Raw genomic sequence first — 23,264 nt, 5'->3', positions numbered from 1 at the left:
TTCAAAGGGCAGCCAGGCCAAGGCTGAGTGACAGGCCGTCTCATCTGCCGCGCATGGGTGTCACACAATCAGGAGCTCCCAGCTGAAATACAAGGCCCTGACAAACGCACACATAAAGGGAAGTCACAGAAGAATGACCCTGAATGACGCAGGGGTCAGCGTCTAAACAAAACTGGGAGGAGAGGGTTGTACAGACTACTGCTTGTACGGATTTAAACCTGATTGTTCATGTGACAGAACCCAAAGAGGGTTGCCTAGTAGACATTTCAAAAGAACAGTGTTTACATTTTATCTGAATGGGTAATGCGTGGAAGAAACGATGGCCCGAGTACATGTTTGAGTATTTCTTGGGGTGTCTATCTAAAAAAAAAAAGAAGAAGAAGAAAATTCATTCAGAAGACTTGAAAATAAAGCTCCATGTATTTGTCAGGTCCAACAGGAACACAAATCCTACAACCCTGGCCAATACTAAGTTATATAACAAACACTTACTCCAGGCTTATACTATAAATAAAGGCTAAGACAAAGAAACAATCTCTTAAATTCTGATCTTCATAATGCAGACTTTCTTCATGTTTTTCTGGACTTACATTTCTGTGGTGTGCTTATTCTCTTTTCACTCACATCATTCTGGTTGGTGATGGGGACAAGCTGCAGGGGATGGAGATAAGTGGCAGCCATGCAAGGCATTATGGGTAACGTCTGTGAGGGACAGCGTGTCTTGGGTATAAAGGTGACACAATAGCCATGGGCAACTCACTAGCAGGGGGATTGAAAAAAGAGAGAGAGAAGAGGAGAGCGAAAGACAGGGGGCGAGCAGACAGACAGCTCGTCGAAGGAAGTGTGATACGGGCTGCCCAATAATGACACCATTGCCAAACGCAACTGACAAGACACATGGAGAGTGGAAGAGGGAATGCGAAAGACAGGGAGAGGGAGAAAGAGTGAGAGGGGGGAAAGACAAGCAGCAGAGGGGCGAGGGTGTGATGTGACAGCCCAGCAGTGCCAACGGCTGCCACAGAAAGGCCAGCGGCAGCACAGAGGTGCTGTCTCCCGTGGAGAGAGACAGAGAGAGATGCAGTAACAGAGAGAGAGAAACTCAGGGCACGTCCACACTAAGTCGGCTAAATTTAAAAAATGCATCTCTCCTTTTTGGCACACCGAACCAGCTTTGTACACACCCGAAAAACTGAAACTATTGACTGAGAATTATCTCCAGAGTGAGGTTAAGTATTTTGGTGTGAATGGGGATTAGCCAACAATGGAAAGAAAATGAAATGCAACAAGGGCTGGGCGATTATTCAATTTGATCATTAAGGCTACCGCCTTTTACTGGAATCGTACCTTGATGAAATCATATATTGAGATATCGTGATACACAACTACGTCGTCTAAATTGATAATAAGCACATAATGACTAATTCTTATATATTTTTTAGAAAATCTGATGTGAATTATTTGACTTTATATTTACAGTTATATTTTGCACTAAAGTTCTCAATAAAATTAGAAAATACAAGTATTCTTTATTTGTTTCTAAACTATTTATTTCTTCTTCCTCTAAATTCACTTATAGTTTACAAGAATAGGCTTTAACAAGGGTTCCAGGACAGACGCCAACTGGTGCCTTGACCTCACCAGAGAACCCTGTGATCAATGAGTTTAAATCTTAAATAAAGGTGATCATCAAACACAGGTGATGTCATTGGCTGCATTTTAGTATGGACAGAGAAATCTCCACAAAAATGATAACAACCCTCTAGTGCGGACACCAACTGTTTTCATTTGTCAAAAGTGTTAAATTAAAAAAAATTACTGGGATGACTGTGGATGTCGTCTCCAAGAGAGACGGGGAGGGATACAAGGAGAGATGGAGAGAGCAACTGGCATGCAGGGAGGCCCACTCCCACCCTCACCAGTCACCTGCCCCCTTGAGCATGGCACCATGCAATATTCATCCTCAGCCAACCGGCAGGATTCACCCCAAAGGTGGTTATCGCTCTTCTCCTCTCAATCTGCTCCACAACCGCACCGCCTTGTCTCAGCGCTTACAGACAGATCTGTGTCTGTCAAACTCTGCAGTGACGATCAAAATATGATCTGAGGGGGCCTCCTCACCAACCCTCCCACTCACTCAAAGAGCAAATGCGCCATTAAAAATGCACATCTTACCAGCTCATCTCGTTTACCTAATGCATATGCATCATACCTCCGGGACCAAGAGAAATGATATTGCAAGTGATACAGAATATCCTTCATCACATATACAATTCAGATTTCTTCAGGAGGAGACTGGTGGGGTTTTTTTCCCACCCTGTGCTGCCGAGCAGACTGAACCTTGGGAAAGTGTGAAACAAATACAGGACTTGTTGAAAGACACCCATCTGGATGCTGCTCAGACAGCCATCTACATAATCTAACTGACTCTTTCTCTCCATCTCCCGATAAATGTGAAATCAGTTCAGACGTCTTCTGTGAAAGTGAAAAAACATGATGCAACATAGAAAGTTCACTGTGCTACCAGTAACCTCAGCACAAAAAGGGGGCCTGGAATTAATACTGATGTAAACTGCTAGAAATAGACTAGGAAACAGAGAGAGAAATCATTAAGCCTGAACAATAACAACTGTTTGGAGATCAGTGGAAGATCTAGTGCCTATGAGTGTATGCGTGGGGGGGGGGGGGGATTGCCTAAGTGAAATTAATCATTAGAGCTTTTATCCGACTTTCTTTCTGTGTGCAACCCAATTATCCTTAATTTTGCAATTACCAATCTTAGAATAAATTAACCCCCTTGGCAATTCCAGTGTTAATGTTTCAGTGCCCTTGCATACACAAGAAAAACAACAACTGAAAGTACAGGCCTATTTTTAGTGTTGTTTCTTTCACCACATTTACTCTGGGGCATATGGATGATCCTCTTTGTTTAAAGTCTATTCAATAGTTATGGAGGCAAAAACATCCTTCTGGAAAGAAATCAATGGACCTGATGTTGAAGGGCGGTATTAAAATCCAACAATGGCCAGATCTGCACAGAGTAAACCTGAGTTGTATCGAACCAAGAGAGGCATGCAGGGAGGCCAGGATCTGCCAGCCTCCAGAGCTCGGATCAATAGAAACAACTCAACAATCATCCACCGCTGTCTCTCACACACAGGCTACCGCGCTCTGAAGGATGCTCGGACTGAAAGGCACAACTTGATTGACGCAGGGAAAAAAGGGTAATACAGAATATTTACAGTTCAAAGTGTGGAGGAGGTAGGATACAATGCCTACAATGAATGGATGAGTGGGTTGTATGATAAAATAGGGATGGGCGATATGGCCAAAGTCTTCTGTCCTGGTATCCATCATCATCACAGTATAGCATGTTTTTAATTTCATAAATCGTCTATATAAAATAAGAATAACATGGTAAAGCCTATTTTTGTATAGGCTACTGCTGTGTGAATTATTAGTTTTTAGTATTTCAATTTTAATGAGAAAGTTTGTTCAAAATTAACATCTGAACAGTTGAAAGTGAAATGATAGAGATCCAGCTATACACTGACACTATGACACTGTGTTTATATGCATGCACACAAATAGTGTGATGTACAAAATCTTCAAACGATATTCCCTCAAAATATTTCACATCAGATTTCTAAGAAATTTGTGTCAGCATGTGCTTTTTATTTTCAATTTCGACGACATAACCGCGTGTCACAATATTTCAATTTGTGATTTCAAAACGATACGATTCCACTGGAAGACGATAAATTATCATATTAAATTATCGCACAGCCCTATCATAAACTATTCAATACTTTCCCTTGTCAGTAAATCTACAGGGAAACAATTGGTACCAAAAATCGGTAGCAACAGGGGAGGACCATGTGGATACAATTTTTTATCACAGTGTGGGTAATTTCATATCAAAATCATGCTCAAGTATATGTTCTAATAAAAAATAATTTGAGAAACTATTTACAGATACAGAAATTTGACCCGATTGTGACTTAAATGTCTGAAAACTCCAAATGATTCATCACACTGATTCAACAAGCTTGTAAATATAATACTGCCCTATAGGAATTACCCCAAACAACCAGAGATTGAGTATCAGACATGGAGTATAGAATGTACGACAAAATACCTTTTATGCAACAGATAATCATCGATCATCTCACTATATATGTCTTCCTACTTCACAACCCTGGTTAGCAGTTGGGCTTGTGTTTATGTGTGTCTACCTGGGGTTGAAAGACTGGCACGGCTGCTTGCTGTCCTTGTGGCTGCGTGTCCATATCCATGGTGTCAGGAGCTCGATCCTTTACACCTCTGAGAACAACAAACAGACAAAATAGAACTTCTGGTTAGCCGCCTCAACGTTGAACATCAGACAAAGTCCTTTTTTTTTTTAAATATCACTAAATTTTACAATTCCATTTTACAACAGAAAATAATAACCTCAATCAGCTGGACAAAGGTTATCTGTTGTTCAGTACTAAACTGCCGGTTGCAGAGTGTCCAGTTTCAGCAGAACTGGATCCCACGTCATGCCTGTGGATTTGACACTCTTTGTGTGGGTCCCTCTCAGGTTGCAGCATGGCAGGGCTACAGCAGGCAGCGATATTATTTGGAACAAAGCTGAAATAATGCCACTCTGTACTTCCTTGGCATTACTCCATAGAAGTTTCCATTGGAATCACTGGTTATACCGGCATTTACGCAGTTTACGCAGTTCCACGTAATTTTTCTGTTTTCGGAGAAAGTGTATGCCATGGTGCTGTATGATTGCGTGTTCTGGCATGTAGCCTGTGAGCAAGATAATTGCATAAGATAGTCCACCACCAGTTGCTTGGCTTATCAACACACTTAAAACAGACAGTGCCATAACATGAAATGTTACCTGATTTAATAATTTACACAAATCTAGATGCAAGTATGATGCAAAACTTATATCCACACATGCAACTAACTTGTGATTGCAGAGTCTGCACTCAACCCATGTAAGTGGGAAGAACTCTGATGCTCTGGGGTCCCATGCACACTGTAATGCACATATCATTACATAGTCGTACAATTAACACCAGTTTACTGAGAATTTCAGCATTTCAGCAACCATGTGTCATCCACAAGTAAACGCATATGTCAGGAGAGGTGTATGCATGTATTCAACATAAAAAATGAAGCCAAGGAAATGTGTGCACACTTATTTACTGTGATGTTTTAGTGTGTGTGCAGTGCACTGGGTGAAAGCATCAACGAGCAGAAGCTATCGACAGAGGCTGCCGCAATCTGTTGTCTTATATTTACATGAATACTGTACATGCTTCCAAACAGAAATGGACAAACACACATTGAAGCGCCGCACAAAGCTTAAGGGACACAACACACTTCACAGTGGGACATTTGCATGTTTTTCCACTAGAGTGAAGGCCGTCTGTCTCCGGTTCTGTCAGTCTGTCATTTGTGTATTACTAACTGTCTCGCGTCTCTGTCGCCTCCAACCTCCCCAGCCAATTAAAAATCCCCTGGTACAATAGAGAGGAGAATGGCAAGAGCGGTCTCTCCCCTGATGTTGTCAGTCCCATTCACTAAAGGTTAATAATGCTAATTAGACTGCAATATATATATATATATATATATATATATATATATATATATATATATATATATATATGTAAGTGCATGTTTGTGTGCATGGTGTGGGTCTTTAATATGTGTATGTAAGAAAGCATGTGCGTGTGTGTGTGTGTGTGTGTGTGTGTGTGTGTGTGTGTGTGTGTGTGTGTGTGTGTGTGTACTGTGGTGTGTGTGTGTACTGTGGTTGTTTATTTTAGCTTAGTTCAGCTTTTCTTTCCGGGGGTTCACTGGCCTTCATGTGAGCTTTGAAGATCGTGAAAATAAGTGTTTGCACAACACTATCTCTCCTGGGACTGCATTGACTATATTGGGAATATTGTTTTCTGAAAATTAACATTAAAAGCTTCTTTCAAACTAGCTTAAATCAATTCAAATCTGAAAAAAGTTTTACAAATAATACAGATTTAAAAGCACCTACCGCCGTAGGGAAACTGGCAAAAAAAAGGATATTTCAGACAACCTACAGTGCCCCACACAAAGCTGCCTCTTTTTTTAATGGCAATAATAAAATCATTCCAATGATGGCCAACAAAAATTCTTTTCATAAAGCCGATACAGAGAAATGCTCCCATAATATGTGTAGGTAAGTGTTTGTGCAGTGGTAAGAATAAATGTAATCATGTTCCTCGTAACCATAGGACACTTTTACTTGCTGCATCCCCACACTAACCTTTACACAAGTTGACTTACAGGTTGAAAATATAATTCTTTACACAAATAAAAAACAATGCTTCCACAAAAGATCTGCACTAGTCTGCAAGATCCACACAATCATATTAACATTTTAAACATAATGACATGAATGGGTCTATTCATTACAGTAATAAAAAGGTATCACCTGTCAAATTTCTTTCTCAGTATATTTATCTTTATTTATCTACATAAGTGGCTGACACTGTCATGGAAATGTATTTTTCCTCATTAACATGCAGATCTATGCAAAGTGTTTTACAATTCGATTTGATCACATATTTTCTAGCAAAAGCCTGCAATCTCAAAGTGAAACTTCATGTTTCATGTGTTGTTCTTGAATAAGTATGTTAAGAGAGACTCACTAGCACGAAGAGACAGCACCATTTTAATACATTGACCCACATACTGTGTGCCATGGTGAAGTGATCATTACCCATAAGAGGGCAAGATCTGGCTTATTGTGGAGGTTTGTAATTACATTATTTAATTGTAATGATAGTTAAAATGGTTAAAAACGGTTGTTAGAATGCCAGTGATGATGATCAAATATGTATCATTATTATCAAATTAAATGAAAATAAAAATGTAATGCGCAAGAATGGTGTCAATCCTTAAATATCTAATAAAATAGAAAACATCAGACACAAAGGTAAGTTTGTACTTCAGTCTTTCAGTCATCCTGGATATACATGGGGACTGGGTGAAAATAGGTCCTATTAGACAGAGGCTGGCTGAGCGTCTGACGAGCTGGGTGTCCTGGCATCTTGATATGAGTGTCACAGGGGAATTTACAAGTCCTCCACCCAGGCGGCCTTCCTGCCTCTTGAAGTGATTCTTTGCACTTCAGTCGTGTGTTTTGTTAGATTGGGGTTGGCACCCTTACTCCTCTCCCTAACCCTCTTGTGTTTTTGACTGTCTATGTGTCAAAATAACCAGGGGGCATCTGAGCTCCCTAACGTTCTTTCGCCTCGCACATCCCACATTAACAAGATCAATTAAGACTGCCGTGTTGGATTAACACACACACGAGGAAACCGCACAATTAACAAAGCTCAATCAAACAAGGCAAGGTCACACTCTCAGGGCTCCCATTCCCATGCAGTTCAAGTCATGTGCAACCCATCAAAAGCAGAGCCTTGTTCTTGTGACTGGACAAATCAAACACACAGACTGAACGAAACCTTACAGCTACTAAATCTCTTGCTCTCCCTAAACCCTGCTTTGTTGTTTGTGCTGTTTCTCTAATTGTTTCCGATCTACAAAAACAGTCCCGCTCTCATCACAGGAAGGAATTTTTGACTTCCAAAACATTTGGTGGGCACAAACAGCAGTGGAAACTCACGGTACCAGTCTTTCTATCATGGGGATGAGAAATGGTGGCGGGCTGGCTAGGATTTTGGCAGCAGTGGGGCAGCAGCAGCTAAAAGGTAAATCCCCTAACTATTCATAGATGCTTGTCAGAGACTAGTTCAGTGCTTTGGTCTGTGACAGCTGCAAATAAACAACAGAATAGACACCATGTTTAAAGTGCAGCAGAGAATCCATGCTTTGCTCATAGGGCTGTAGGATTTTATCGATTCTAGCTTTGTGAGAAATTCATTTTTAGATTGCCGTTCATTAAATTACATATTTTTTAAAGGTGTTCGCTTGCCGGTGCTGCCTCCATCTGCTGGCTAACGCTGGTAAACCAGGAGAAATACTCATTCATTATTAATGTCAGCTAAAGTTTGCGTTACAGGTTTATTGTTGACCACATAACGTTAATGTTACTGCGTTATAAGCTTTAACCATCACACTGAGGATTTTTTATTTATTTAACAGGTAGAGCTCGCTGACATTAAACAGCAGCACGACTAACAACATTTTTGACAAACATATTGAGCAGTCAATATAAAATATATGACTATTATACAATTAAAATATGTCAAATACATTGAAAAAACAAATATACATAAAAATCTAGCATAATCATGAATATATCGTGTAGAATATCTACAGCCAGGTGTGCCTGACTCCAAGTTATTTAAAATGTCTTAAAATCCTCCAATGAGAGCAGGACCTGGAGTTTCAGGTGTGTCTGTAATTAGTTCCAGGTAATGGGAGCAGCAGACTTTCTTTATTTACACTATATTATAAGCTGCCATTAGTTGGGACTCTGTGTAATTATACAATAAGGTTGCACTTCAACTCTATTTTATTATTTATTAAAACCATAAAAGACTTGATTAGTACTTGCTGCTTCCCTCAGAGACTTGAGACTTGACTTGGACTTGCAAAACATGACTTATAACCATCTCTGCTGTCCAGTCAGAGCCATATATTGTGTAACTGATTCTTTCAGTTTTTATTAATTCAATCCCAGTCGATGGAACACTCACAAGAAAAATCACACTGTCCCTTTAAAATTGTATCGAATCGTATCAATTCAAATCATACTGTTGGCTGAATATCGTGACATATATGGTATCTTGAGCTGAATATCGTGTATCGTATCGTGAGATTAGTAGATCACTACAGCCCTATATGCTCATACCTAAAATCATAATATATATAGATTTTAACCTCAGGTTTTACTACGTAGTTTTAGTGCCTTTGGTGTCATCTCGCAGCTGTGAAGTCACAATTGAATTGACTCATATTATACTTAAACACGAACAAATGTCTACAAATTATCACCAACCGTTCTCACAATTTCCATTACATTTGGATTGACAGATGTGCATGTATCATTCCTTTGCAGATAAAAACTTGCAAGATCTACAGTACATTGGAGCAAGTGAGCTAGAAAGAACTCCATTTATCTTTCTGACAAACTGATGGTTGTTTTTCTGTTGAGTAGTGAAAAAAACAGCTTTCCCATCCAGACCACCAACCACTCAGTGTAAACAAACACTGTTTTCTGACTGTGTTCCATCTAATGTGAGACTCCAGCCCGACATTCTCACAGCAGGCCCAATCACACGTAGGTAATTAAATGATAGAGGAGGGAAGGGAAAAACAGAGTGAGGCAAAACAAGAGGAGGAAATAAAAGGATATTAACAAGACTATTCAGCAATTTTCTGTCAACAGTCTTCTTTGTTCTTACACTCCCAGCACACATCAGATTTGTTCACTTGCTTTGTTTTCCCTTACTTGCGACACATCTCCATCTTTCATCCTGTCATACTCATCTCATATCAGTGATGCTGGTATTCTTTTCACTTTTTGAGTCTGTTTGTGTGTCGTCATGGCAAAATGTGGTCCTGGAGACACCTACTGTAGCGGGGTCTACCACAGAGGCCATTTACTTTAGAGAGTATTTTGCTCTGTGTTTATATGTCTGTTTATGGCCAGATTTTGTCACAGGAATAGTGTAGCAAAGTCGCAAGATACAGTCATGAAGCTTTACAGATGTGCAGTTGAGATCAAAATGAAGGCCGAGTTCAAATATGTGTGCGGTCCGTGCAAGGGCGCCAGAAGTAGGGAGGTAGGAAGTAAGGCTGCCCCCATTCCCTTATCTATGACCCTGAGAACAGTGTTGATGAAATGAAAGAGCATTTGTATAGCTTTCTTTTTTTGTTCTTTTCTTTTCACGGTGGACAATAAGTTGTCCAACCTTGATATGAAAGAGCACATCTTCAGTCAACTGGGGAAAAACTGAGTGGGAAATGGCAGAAGTGAGTAGGGGACAGCAGGGATGCAGTAGGACAGAGTGGGACAGATGCAACTGAGAAGATGTCAGCAGAGGAAAAGAAAAAGCTCGTTAGCCCTGATGTGTTCACGGTCCTGTGAGAGACGGTGTTGAGCTGTGCACCACAGAAGTTGGCACTGGCTTCAGCTCCTCTTTAATCCCCATTTCCTCTCTTCTGCATTATTCATTTAAAACCCGAGAAGAAGAAAAACAAAGAGAGGGAGCCGATTATAAAAAGGTGGATCAAGGCAGACTTTGGGAGGGTGGTGGAGGGGGGGGGTAGGAGGTGAATATAGAAGTGAAGGGGAAGGGTCCTGGAATTAACCGGTCCCAAAGAGAAGAGTGCTAAATAAGCTCTCAATCCGAGGAAAATAAATATGAACTGTAACTGATGAGTTTGGGTCTAAGGAGGGGGGAAAAGAGAAAGGCAAGAACGAAGGTTGCAGGGGTAAAAGAAAAGGCGAGAGGAAAAATAAAATGCGACACTATCCGGTCCGGGTGTAGGATGTGAGGGAATCAAAGGCACCTTTGAGGAGCCAGAAGACGACAGCGAAAGTGCTAGAAGAGTGGTGTCCATGATTACAAGAAGTGGAGAAATCTTTGAGTCTCTGCTCATGAAAGCCCACCCCAGGCCTCGTCTTAAACCCCTGCTTGACTAACGCTGATGATACAGATCGAGAGAAAAAAAAGGAAGAGAGAGGAAGAGAACCACTAATGATGGAAGGGTCCAGATACTACAGAAGCAGCGCACTCTCCAATTCATTTTAATCACTATTCAAAATCATTAGCCCAAATGTGCGAGCACTCGTGTTCGTTGGACCACGAGTCGGGAGAAAGACAGAGAGTGGGAGAGGACCAATTACACCTCAGCATGTGAGCCCGTCTTTGAGGTCTTTGAGTAAGACGGTCCAAGACTTGATGGAATAGAAAATGAAGAGGAAACTTTATTGTCTCTCAATCTAAAAGAAAAAACATGAAGATAAAGGGAGAAACCTTTGAAAATAGGCTTTGCAAAGCCAGCCAAACACTACAGTCAAATCATTTAGACTTTTCCATTCCCCAAATCTGGCCACAAAAGCATAAAGTTAATCAGGCCACAACTCAGCATGAAAATATTAAAGAATCTCAAACAGTCAGACAGAGGACCCAAACAACAACACTGACATCAGACAGGATTCATTATTCAACAGGCAGAACATGGCTGGATTAATGGCTACATCTCTTTCAGGCTGTATGTATCTGATAAACTCAATGTGGCTTTTTAGGCTCATACAACTATAACTTGACTAAAACTGGAATTTTGAGGCTGATACAGTTATCAGTGTTATAGGGCCTAAAGAAACTGAAAACAATATTGTTACTGTTCTATCCTACATTGTAAACACGTAAAATAAGCAAACATTTTTTTATATGGATGCCTTAAATGTGGTTGTTCTAAAAGTTTTGACCAAGATATGTACTAAGCGGGATATTTTAGAGTTGAAAATGAAAAGCCTCTTACGGCCTTTATTATTGGCAGACATATATACACGAATATACCTGCAATTAGATAAATTGGTTGCTATGTCAGCCGTGCAGGTTTACCGGCAGGGCTCAGCAATAACTTTAAAAACGTTTTGCCAGGCTGGTAATCAGGCATCGGCTTTTGGTTGCCAAACCTTAAAAATATGGTTGCCATTTTAGTCACCTTAAGATGGTATGCAGTCATACATTAGCGTAATAGTGAAAATATGACATAAAAGTTACAAATGTCCTTTTTTTCAAGGTTCATCTGGTTCTTTGTCAAGTTGAATCAATTCGCACGTGTGTGCAACAAATATGAAACAGTACACAATTTGCAGTTTACTGTCCCTATTTTTTATGTGTTAAAAGTGTTTGCCCAAAGGCCGAGAAGTGCCAATTCCTCAAAATGGATCTCAAAACCTGGCAACTGTTACTGTTGAGCCTTGCTCACCGGTCTAGCGAACATGTCTGCATAATGTGTTTTGGAGTTAAGTTTGACAAGAAGAGACATAGTTTACAAAAATGTAAACTGCTATATTTCTGCTCTACATTTGTATGTGTGTGTGCGATATCTTTGTGCAGCTCAGACCTTCACCCTCTCCCTAGTGGAGGGAGCACAGAGAAATGATAAAAAAGGGAATTAAGACAAAGAAAACTGCTGAGGTCCATAGGGACACTACAAGGCCAGTGATCCATAATGCGGCTTGCCAACTATTTATAGTCCTCCTTTACATTTTTCACTTTCAGATTTTTATAGGCTAATGATTATTTCACTGCAGAAGTAAATAGCACAGCACAAATAGCCTGGGCTTCATGTGAGGCCTAAATTGATTTATTCCCCATTCCCCAACAATCCAAATAAACTAGCACAGTGCTCTGCTCCTCTGTGTGTACATTTCACCCACTGCAGCCTCTATAAAACACATATGCACTATCACCTGACCTTCCATGAGCCAGTAATCCCATTAACAACACTGGACTCTCTTCTGTCTTCATCTGTGTATGTGTGTGTGTGTCCCTGTACATGCACACCTGCACATTTGTTTCCCCTCCTGTCTCAGTTTTCCTTTCCCATTTTTAACCACCATGTATAGTAAAGATGTTCACCATTGAGAAAGAACTCAAGGACATGCAGGTGTCAGCCACTCTCCTCCCCTTTCTCCTTCTCCTTTGCTCTTGTCCTCTCCACCTCCACCCCTTCCCACTCCTCTGTGCTCTGATGCTCCTGCGTGTTGTCGACACGAGCCGGCACGTGGCTAAAAGCCCAGGCCACCTCTCTGCTCCATTGTCCTGCCTATTCCGCAGCGGCACTGATGACTCTCTTGTGGCGAGGGGCCCTTTGTTGCCAGCCTGTCACTTCAGCAGGTGCCTTACAGCAAAAGCCAGGAGCCAGCCAGCCAGCCCGCACTGCTTCGTTAGTGCCGCACACCGTTTGATGTGCTCATTTCATCAGCCGGGGACGGCAGCCAAGGAGGATGCTAATAATCACTTGAAAAACAAAAACATTCCACTCAGGCTTGTAAAAGATAAACTCCAATTTCAATGATAAAAGAAGAGTGACAGACAGCCATGGTACCAGTCAAAAAACGACCGCCAGCCACACTGCCCCCCTATCTTCTTACCTCACCTCCCCCCCCTTTTCCTAGGTGAAACCGATTCATCTTGTCAATCACTGAGAATAAACAAGGCATATTGACAAATTGCTGACTGAGTAAGGAAAGACAAAATCATGTGGGCAAAGTATGCAAAAGCAGAGCTGCGTTTAAGACAGCTGTGTGATCCCTCAGAAACCAGTTTAGTGTGTGAAGGAGCAGGCTGTGTGAAGGAGAGAACCCCCCAGGCGTTCAGGAGAGGGGACCCTGGGGGGTTTGGGCTATGCTTGCACACCCTCTCTACATTCACAGCCCTTCAAAATGCCATATCACCATCACAACTCAGTTAAAATAGAAACTGAATGCATAATATGTGAAAGTAAATTAAGAGTACTTCATTACGACTTGCTGATCTAACTGTAAGTGATGTCATAGGTTTTTAGGACGTTCAAGGGACTCTTCATGGATGCAGTGTCAACTCCAGAATGCAACGGTTTAGGGTGCCACATAAAGTGCACACATTATAGAGGAAAAATTTGAGACTATTAACATATGCAGTAGATCCACGTCATCAAAGAGAAAAATGAAAATGTATGTGGATCTGATTTACGGCTGCAACTAATGATAGTCCTCATAAATAATAAAAATTAATCCAACAGTTAATTTTTTTATAAATCTAACACAAAGGAAAAAAAAGAAAAGGAATTTATTCTCCCCCGACACGTGACAACATGAAGTGATCAAATGTTGAGGCAGTTCACATATGGCACTTATGGCACTTTAATGTGAAGTAAAATGACATCACTGTAAAGCATGGTATACTACACTGAATTATCTTTGTACTGCAAGCTACCAGACATCAGCAAACAAAAGCGGAGCAAAAAAATGGCCACATCTGTGATTTTTTGTTATTTAAGCAGCTATTTAGGGTATTTTTGAGAGCATATCCCTCACTTCATCTGAACATTTGAAACAAATATCCACAACCAAATTTGCACACCGCAGCATGACGAAGATCCCAAGGCTTTAGGTTGCATTAGTGCCCTGTGGCAACAACTCATGCTATTTCACAATGAAAAACAGAGTACTGCACAGCAGAGCAGAGCTTCCAGTGCTCCAGGACCAATAAGGGCTTTGTTTGTTAGCCATGTCACTGACCGACCACCAAATTAGCTTCATCACCTCTGGCAGCAGGATATCAGATGTGACATTCTGTACCACAGGGCTGTGGCTCTGTTTGTCTATAAGGCTAGAGGGGCTTATAGTGGAAAAAAACCCTAAAGACATAAAATAAGAACAAATTAGGGGATTTCACAAAAAAATAAAATAAGGGAATGTCACGATCACATTTTTTGCTCCATTCTAAATAAAGTATTGTTTTCCACTAGGACTCTGGTCTTCATCGGTACAGCTTTGTTTTCCGAATCTTAACCTTGTGATCATAACAACAGTCAACAGATGAGCACATCATCGTCTGCGCCATTCAGATACTGAAATGACATTACCCTCCTTTGTCCTCTATTAATATCTATACAAGGAGGAGATTAAGATGCAAAGAAGGAAACAACTCAACGTGGCTTATGTGAACTAAAAATTGCATAAAAGCATCCAACCAACAGATACAGAAATTTAAATGTGGTATGAAAGCAAAAACATAATTTGACTGAACATGCAAAGACTGTTACAAAGAAGACTTAAAATGTAATTCAGGCGCAAAATCATTCCGCGGTCTTTTGCGGCATTATACATCAAATAATGCATCAAGACAGTTTTTTTTTGTGTAACAACTATTAACGAAGAAATCCGGGAGAGATGCTAACATCCGCAAGTGGCTAACACTGATTAGCTTGGGGCATTACAGTGAAGGTATTAAAACGGCATTCTTAACCACTAATACTGCTCAAAACACACCAAACCTCTGCATTAAGTATCCCTACACATAAAACAAAGCACCAATGGTCCTTTTGGATTGCTTTCGGTAATCAACTTGAATGGACTTTACTACGAGAGGAGCTGGTACCGGGGCCAGTTGGTAAGTCTTTAAGAACACTCTTTTAATAAACCCTGGGTTCTCTAACTACGTTGTTGGTGCTTTGTTTTATGTGTAGGGACTCTTCTCATGCTACTGTTGAGGTTTGGTGTTATTTTGAGCAGTATTAGTGGATAAAAAAGCTGTTTTAATGCCTTCACCGTACTACCTCGAGCTAATCATTGTTAGGGACTCTCCGATATCTCCGTTGATAATTTTTTCTTGATGGCTTGTGCTGAAAAAGACCATGGGGTGATTTTGCGCTGGAATTACACTTTAATGCAGCATTTGTTGTTTACACAATAGGTGTATATAACTGACACCAACCCCCCTTTAAAATCATTATCCAAGCCAGCATTAGTGCCTTTTACCCTGCATTCAGTTATGGCTGTGACTGGGCTCTGGGACAGCAATGATAAAGCAGCAACTGCTGACCCATCTATTTGTTGTTTGGAGATGAAGAGGCCTGTCATTTGAGTTTCTCATCTATGAAACAACCATTTAAAAAAAACATCTGGTGAATGAAAGTCTACTTTCCCTTCGCACAAAACCAGCAGTCTCTCATACTCCCTTTAAGCGGGTTTTTTCCCCTTTCTCCCTGGATAGTTTGAAGCAGTTACCCCGCGTCAGCATCTAAGTTTGTCTAAGAGGAAATGACAAGAGCAAGATGTCCAAGTCATTAGTAATTTGAGAGGAGCAGTTCCCAGGCATGTCTCGTTACATAGTTGAGTGCTAACGTGAGGGCTAAGGGCTCGTGTTGGGGCTTTTCTGGGCCCAAGCCATCTCATATGCTCTGTCGGGGATGGGGGGGAAAAGGACCACAACCCTTCAGCATCTCCACAGTCACTGAATCCAAAACAACCAATGAGGAGCCCACACATTAATTTAATACACATAAATTCACACACTGAAATGAATGTAAAACTGAATGGATATACTGAATAGTGAATACATACTAATAGTGGACCTGTGGGAACGTGGCTCCACAAAAATCAAGCCTGGCTCTGGTTCAGTTTCAGCCTGCTGTGGCTTCTGTGGTGGGCCCTTCTGGCTGCCACACACACACGCGCCCACGCACGCACGCACGCACGCACGCACGCACGCACGCACTCTTCTAACCAGATCCAGAGCACTGCTACTCAATCAGAGGTCAAATCCAGTACTGTTGCTGCATATGACTGTGCGCATACACCCATAGTGTTGTCATACTGCCAAGGAGGATGACTCCTACTATGAAACCGACAATAGCACAACTCCTTCAGTTGATTCCAGTAGCATAAATTGTCCTGGCTTACAATCACACGTCACATCACATAGAAATGATTTGGTTTGACAACATATGTAAATCTACAACGTAAAGCCAAATTAACAGCCCAAGGTAGGTTTTCTTTAAGGTGTTGAATTTTGGATTTGAAAAATAGAAACTGTGGTGATTAATAACAGGGGCGCAGGCAGGCGTGCATTGTTCATTTCTAGACATATGGCTCTGTCTTGAAGAGGAGGTGTACCTTTGAGGAAAACTTGGGACTGAAAATAAATCAGGTATAATGTGACTATATAAAAGCCAGTCAACATGTTTGGATCGGGTACTTGGAAAAAAAATAAAATCTGATTGCTTCCATTTCTTTACTTGCCACTTCTCTATTAAACATCAATATTCAGGGGAAAGAAATATAAATTTTGTCTATTTTCTTTGCACGGCAATGAAGTGACAAAAGAGACTTATTCCACCATTTTACTCCCTTTAAATTGCCCTGATTAAGCCAAGAAAGGAACACCTTAAAATATACATATGGACCTAAATTATTATAGGAAAATATAGATAGAAATATAAATTGTCAAATAACACACAAACATACACAATAGAAGTTTAACGTTTATTTTTATTCCTCAGGCACTCATCCTTCTTTGCACCGGCACACTGACAGAGCATTCCAGTATGTGCCCGAGTGTATGTGTAAGGAGCTGACGATCGGAGAATAACGTTACCCCTAAGGGGTCGCACCTCTCTCCATTCTCGCCCTCCTTCCTCACTCCTCCTCTCTACTCTGTGCCTGCAGGGATTTCCCTTTTCAGTTCAGGAGAGATGTCAGACCTGTTCCACCATCCCTCACACAGAGGCTGGACTCTGCCCTGCATTCATCCAACATCTGTAAAACTCCACAAATCAGTCTCATTTCTACATATAAGGGCAGAGTGGAGCGTCACAGGGCCAAAGATAAATCCAAGTCTCCAAATCCTCTTCAAACACTATATTTGTTTATTTAGAAATACTAAGTTCCAGTTTGAAAGTTAATATGTGCTGGACACAATATTAATTCAGAGACATGGAGAAACCCTGGCTCTCAAAATAAGCAAACTTTCACAGTACAACTGGTTCACAACCACAAATTATGCTCTATCCAAAATTATTATTTGCAAATATTAAGAGATGGGAACAGATCCCAGATAAGCAGGAAATAATCTGGTCACAACCCAGTAAACAGCCACTTTTATCCAGCTCATAATGGCTAATACAGTCAACCAAATTAGTTTCTTTCTTCTCTGTCGTCCATTCCTCTGCGATCACACAACTCTGGTGAAACGTCATCACTCTTGCCACTTCTTCATTCTGTTTATAAGGAAACAGCACAAGCAACGAATACCTTCTTTTTTAAATAAAGCAATCACAAACTGCTGCTTTCAATGATAATTCAGAGCAACAGTTTGCATTATAAAAGCCATGCCTTTTCTTTTATACTCTTTCAGTGTTTCCCATTGAAGCCACAGTCACAAGGGTGCCACTAAATGAGACAGCAACATTAGCTTGGAAAATAGTGACATGGGGCACTGAATGTGATGAATTTACTGTTTTTATCAGACCACAAATGAGGCCAGAAATAATTACCTAGCGCACACTGCGCTCCCTCTGCCTCATTCCCCGTCGCCAGGACACTACTTCACCAGGAGCAGGCGGCAACTCCAGTCATAGACGTTCAGATTAGCGACTGTAGCAACTCAAATTCAGCCCGCACAAACCCCGGGGGTCACAACGGGCTGGGCTTAACATGTGTAATGGCAGGAAGAGAAAGTTTTCTGATCCGACAGGGAGTCAGGACAGTCTGGAGCCAGTACACTTTCTCTTAACCCTTACCATTACCTAACCCTCTTCCCCAACTGCTGAAAAAAATTCCTTGAGGAAACACTTAATTTAGAACATAAATGCTCAAAATTGATCCAAAACGAGACAAGGGGCCTTGGAGGATTTGGTCTATTGAGGCATCATGGTTGGACACAATTAAAAAATGTTTTAAAGCTGTCACCCATTGATTTTAGGAGGGCGCTTCAGTACACTGGCAAAATTCAGTTGAGATTTAGCAGGTCATTCATACAATTAATTAAGAATCTGCTTTGTGTGTTACAACTAGAACTATAAATACACAGTTTGATGATACTTCAGACCAATATTGTGCATGCTATTTACTAGATATTTAACCCAAAGTATCATATAGGAATCCAAGAGTCAGTGCATGTATAACAGAAGATAAAATAGCAGTTATACTGAAATACAGAAGGGAAGAAAGAGAGCAAGAGAAACAGAGAATAGCTCCACAACAGGGGTTGACAGCAGCTAAACCAGATAAGTCTTTCCTGCCTCCTTCACATTTAGAATATTAATATTAATGAACCCGCCACCCCCCACTCCCTCCCCTGTTTTTCCCCCTCAGACGATTTGAACATGAAAAACTTAAAAAGCGCAAATTCCAGGAGTTGCGTATCACAGTTTGACCTGGAGCCACACAGCAGACACCAACCATGACAGACTTGCTGTTCAAAGCAAGCGGGAGCTGCTTTCATCAGGCGATCCTGGTGTTTTTTTTACAGTGTGACACCACCAGCCCATGCCATCTGCTTTTTTCTAAAATCAGAACTTCAAGATGCGCTTCCTGCTTGTGAGTTGTTTTCAGGTGGGCTTCACAACCGAGGCCCAGCGCCACGCAGGCTTTTGCTGCTATGCTGCTTGCTGACTGCTGTTTACAGCCAAGCCCCGCAGAGAGGCGCAATGTTAAATATTCACTGTTAAACTGTCAAGCCAGAACTGGTTGGGAACCCAGCCAGGCATTCACAGTACTGTAGCACTGGATTCTCCCCCTCTTCAAACGCAACCCAACCAAATCAATCACTTTTCCTCCAGCCAATCCAGAATGAGACCAGCCTACTTCCCTCCTCCTGCCATACACACACATTTCCTGAAATGCCAAGACTCCTGAGGACCGCTTTTATTAAGTACTTTCTCCTCCATTCATACTTAAAGTTCATTTTCTTTATCATAAATCCTACACACAAATGCATTAGCATGCACATCGTTTGCACTTTAAAGACACCTCTGCTCTAGGCCTGAGTAAGCCTCTGCTGACTCCCGATGCCTGACTTTAGACATCTGTAAAATATTTTTATACGGTGCCCCAATACCGCACTGGCAAAGGTCTCTCATCCTTGGCTTGGCAGGACTTCTGACAGAGCCAGCCGGCAGCGCCATACAGGCCTAACCCCTGCTGCTGTAGTTTCCTGCTGCTCTGAGGGAGTCAGGCTGCCTGCCTCAGATTGACTGTGGGCCAGGCTGGGCAGGGAGGAGGAGGCTAAGGGGAGGCTCCGGGTAGAGAGGACCCCCAGGTGAGGAGAGCCGAGGCAAGAATGGGGGACAGGTTGAGAGTCAGAGGTTGTGGGTGGGAAGAAGTAGTAAGGAAACTAAATAGGGAAGAGGGTTGTGGGGGGTAGGGGTGGGAAAGGGGGCTAGTAAGCAAGAAGAACAGTCTAATAGGGCTTCTCGATTGGCATTTTTGGCAGCGCCAAACGAGACGGCCTCCTCCAGAGTAGGGCCAAAGCGAGCCCGACCTGCCTCCAAGAGGGGCGTGTTGATGTCTCGCCGACCGCAGCAACCTCCTGTCGACCCCCCTTCTCCCCCTCAAAAAAGCTGTGTTGAGACTCAACTCATGTCTGTACAGCATGACAGCAGAGAGGATGACATTTTTGAAAATCTCTGTGTTCAACTCCCAGTAGTTTTGTAGTTTCTAACGGCATTTCTGTGGTTTGAAGCTTAGTTTCTCAGTTGCTCCCGTGTTTGTAGCTATTTTGAGAGATCTGCTTTATTTTACAGTTGGTTTATTGTTAGCGTTAAGCCGTGTCAGAGTCGTGTTAAGTTACTGCTGCTGAAAACCCACTGTTTCCTGATTTTGCTGCTACCCAATAAAAGCTTTCAACTAAAAAATAATGGGTGACCTTTATTGTGAAAAATATATAGGAAATGAAATGTGTTTATCCATTTCGCTGCAGCTCTTTGACCACAGCAGACATTGCAACGCAACAGGAACGACTGTAGTGACATTCTACATATTACATACAAATGGGCCAAGTCATGCTAGCCCATGTGCACGGAAAAACTACATAAGACGAGAGGCAGTAATACTGAGAGGGGAGAAGAGATGGGTGGCATGGAAGTGGAAAGGGAGCGAGACAAAGGGGCTCGAGGGGAGGTTAGGCAGCAGGAGTTGAGAGGAGCTTCTCATTATGACTCCTCGTCCTTCTTCATGCCCTCAGGCCTTGACCACAACCTCAAAGCCCCTGGTCAGACCATGAGACCAGGGAGACCATTGAGGATAGCTGTGAGTCAGGGTACAAATACAGACAAAGGAGGGAGAGAAAGAAGTCACCCACACCCAAACGCGGCAGCATGGAATAAACAGACTGATACAAAATGAATACAGATTTCATAATTAAGGGTTTTGCCTGTTAATCTTTCCTTTGATACTTTCCTGTGATATTTTCTATAATGTCCCATACTATGTTTCATCACAGCCATGAAGAGAGGAGTGTTTCTGAGGAACTGTGGAAAAATATGGAGGATTTCGAAAGCTAAGATTTGGATATGCCCAGCATGAGAAAAATATGATGCTCTAATGCAGCTTTAAACTAATAGCAGCACTAACATCCATGGAGTATCTGAAAAGAATTGTTGAAACAAATCAACCTTTTTTTGAACTCCTAGTAGCTATGCTCTTTCCTCCAGTGGACACACAATGACAATGTGAATGTCATTAATTAATTAACCAACCTTAACCCTAATTAGCAGTTCAGTAGCTTCCAACGGTGCAATAAGTTACAATAAATAAGGAATCTGGCTTTACAAAACCGATAATGATCAATTAAGAAATGCCTGAGCTGCCCCTAGCACCAGATCAACTCACAATGTCACAAGAAAAGAAAAAGGGAACAGAACATTAAAAAGAAAAAAAAGGATGAAGAAGAGACAGTGAAATGTCCCTGGCTTTTCATACTGAAAAGGAGGAGGGTAAAACAGACAGTCTGTCAAAACAAGATGTTCTCATACAAATTTGCTCTCTTCTGCAGCAAATCCCGTGTGAAACATTAAGGCTCATTTGTGATGAGGTTGGAACAAACGCCCATAGCACAGTGAGCAAATCAACACACACACACACAAAAAAAATATTTCTCCCTCATTCTGTTCATGAGTGCAAATTCATTCTGCTTTTGTCTCATCTCATAACAAATGCATACTGTCACTGTCACTGATGTGGTGTTTACAGTGGCATATAGCATCTTGTAATTATTCTGTAAAAGTGAATTTGTATCCTGGGGGATCGTATTTTTGCGTGTGAATTAATCAAAAGAGATAGGGAGTGAGAGGATACGACTGGAGAGTGGTTTCCAATAATAATAAAAAAAAGCCATACTTCCAGCACAGTTCAAAATATGCCAACATGGATTTGGTGGCTTTGTTTGGATGTCAACAAACAGCAGCTTATTCCTCAATATGCAGTAACCTACAGACTCACTTCATACATAATAGGTATTGGCTATCTACAGTATAATGCATGTGCAGTCAGTCCACAAATAACCTGACAAAATGGCTTTTTATGTAGACTGCTACTGATCACAAAGGTTGGTAAAATCCTCAAATTAAAAAATTCCATTCAATTATCAAACCGTGAAAAATGAGGAAAGAGTCAGTATAATAAATAACTGCTTCATTACACAGCTATTTCCGTCAAGTCAGTATCTTTAAATAATTCAGAAAAAATTCTATTCTATCAATACATCAAAATTACTGAAATGTTTACCCACCTTCAGCTTAACATTATCTCTAAGTGGGCTTTGTTTTAACCTTTCCGGTGTGCACTTTGGAAAGGCAGGTGTATTTGAAGCTATTTATTTCTTCATCTTTGTTTCATCATTTTTTTCAGCTTAGAGGCTCTTTGATTTAAGTGGGGAAAACGCCTTTTAAGGTATTGCTTTAATTAATCCATCATTAGTTAAATACTCTAAACAGACTTGTTTTTATTTAGAGCTGAATTTCAGGACTGAAGAAATTAAAATAAAGCATCCTTTGTAGTGAAATAAACCACTGATACTGTGTGGTCATGTCATAAGCTGAACAAGGGGCACTGAAAGCATTTCATGAACTTCATAAACAGGGTCCAAGGTCAGTAATTTTTGTGTTTGCATGTCTTTGAAGTCTATTTCCCCCCCAGAGCACTACAGAGCCCATTGAGAAAAGGCATCAATGCCACAGAGAAATTGAGAACTTTCACATGACACGGGGAGCCGCAAGGCATCCTCCAAGGATATTTGAATGCTTGAAACATCAGTGACCCTTCATCAGATAGAAAGGAGATGGATATGAAAAGTATTGACTGGCTGGCTGTTTGAGGGGAGTATAAGGAGCGGCTTAGACAGCCCACTCTCATTGCCAAAGACCTTACTCTAAACTCTAACCAAACTGAGCCTGGAAAGGAAAGACTCAATTCTAAATTCTTCTGGGGAAGGCATCAGGCTTTTATTTTCCTTGCTTTTTTATTATTTCTTAATACAACAAGTAATCACAAAGAAAGTACACCAAACAAGCCTATATCCTAAGCAGTGATCTGCTAGCTTTGCCAGCATCATTTCTGTACAATGCTTGGCCAAGGTCTTTGACATCATGCAGAAGACAGTGTTTAATGTAGCTCAAAAATGGCCTTAGGAAGCATCTTTCTTCAAATATGCTTTGCGAGTGAAAAAAAACATAGCATTTTTGTTCTTTATGAAACCCAAAGGCAAGATGACTGTTAAAGTGGTCAGATGACAAATGTCTCATCTGATCTTTAATCC

General features: G+C 41.2%; 1 protein-coding gene across 1 annotated transcript in view; it reads right to left on the bottom strand.

Annotated features, from left to right (window-relative positions):
- nek7 (NIMA-related kinase 7) overlaps window positions 1–23,264 on the bottom strand; it is a 66,226-nt gene that overhangs the window by 39,373 nt on the left and 3,589 nt on the right. Inside the window, exon 2 of the mRNA XM_083940312.1 lies at window positions 4,233–4,320. Coding sequence (XP_083796438.1) covers window positions 4,233–4,292 — 60 coding nt within the window. The 5' untranslated portion in view covers window positions 4,293–4,320. The remainder of the gene's footprint in view (window positions 1–4,232; window positions 4,321–23,264) is intronic.

Source organism: Echiichthys vipera (genome assembly GCF_963691815.1).
Source record: "Echiichthys vipera genome assembly, chromosome: 3".
NCBI classification, from domain to species: Eukaryota; Metazoa; Chordata; class Actinopteri; order Perciformes; family Trachinidae; genus Echiichthys; species Echiichthys vipera.
Note: the sequence above shows the minus strand (reverse complement) of the source record. Positions and strands in the feature narration are given on the sequence as shown.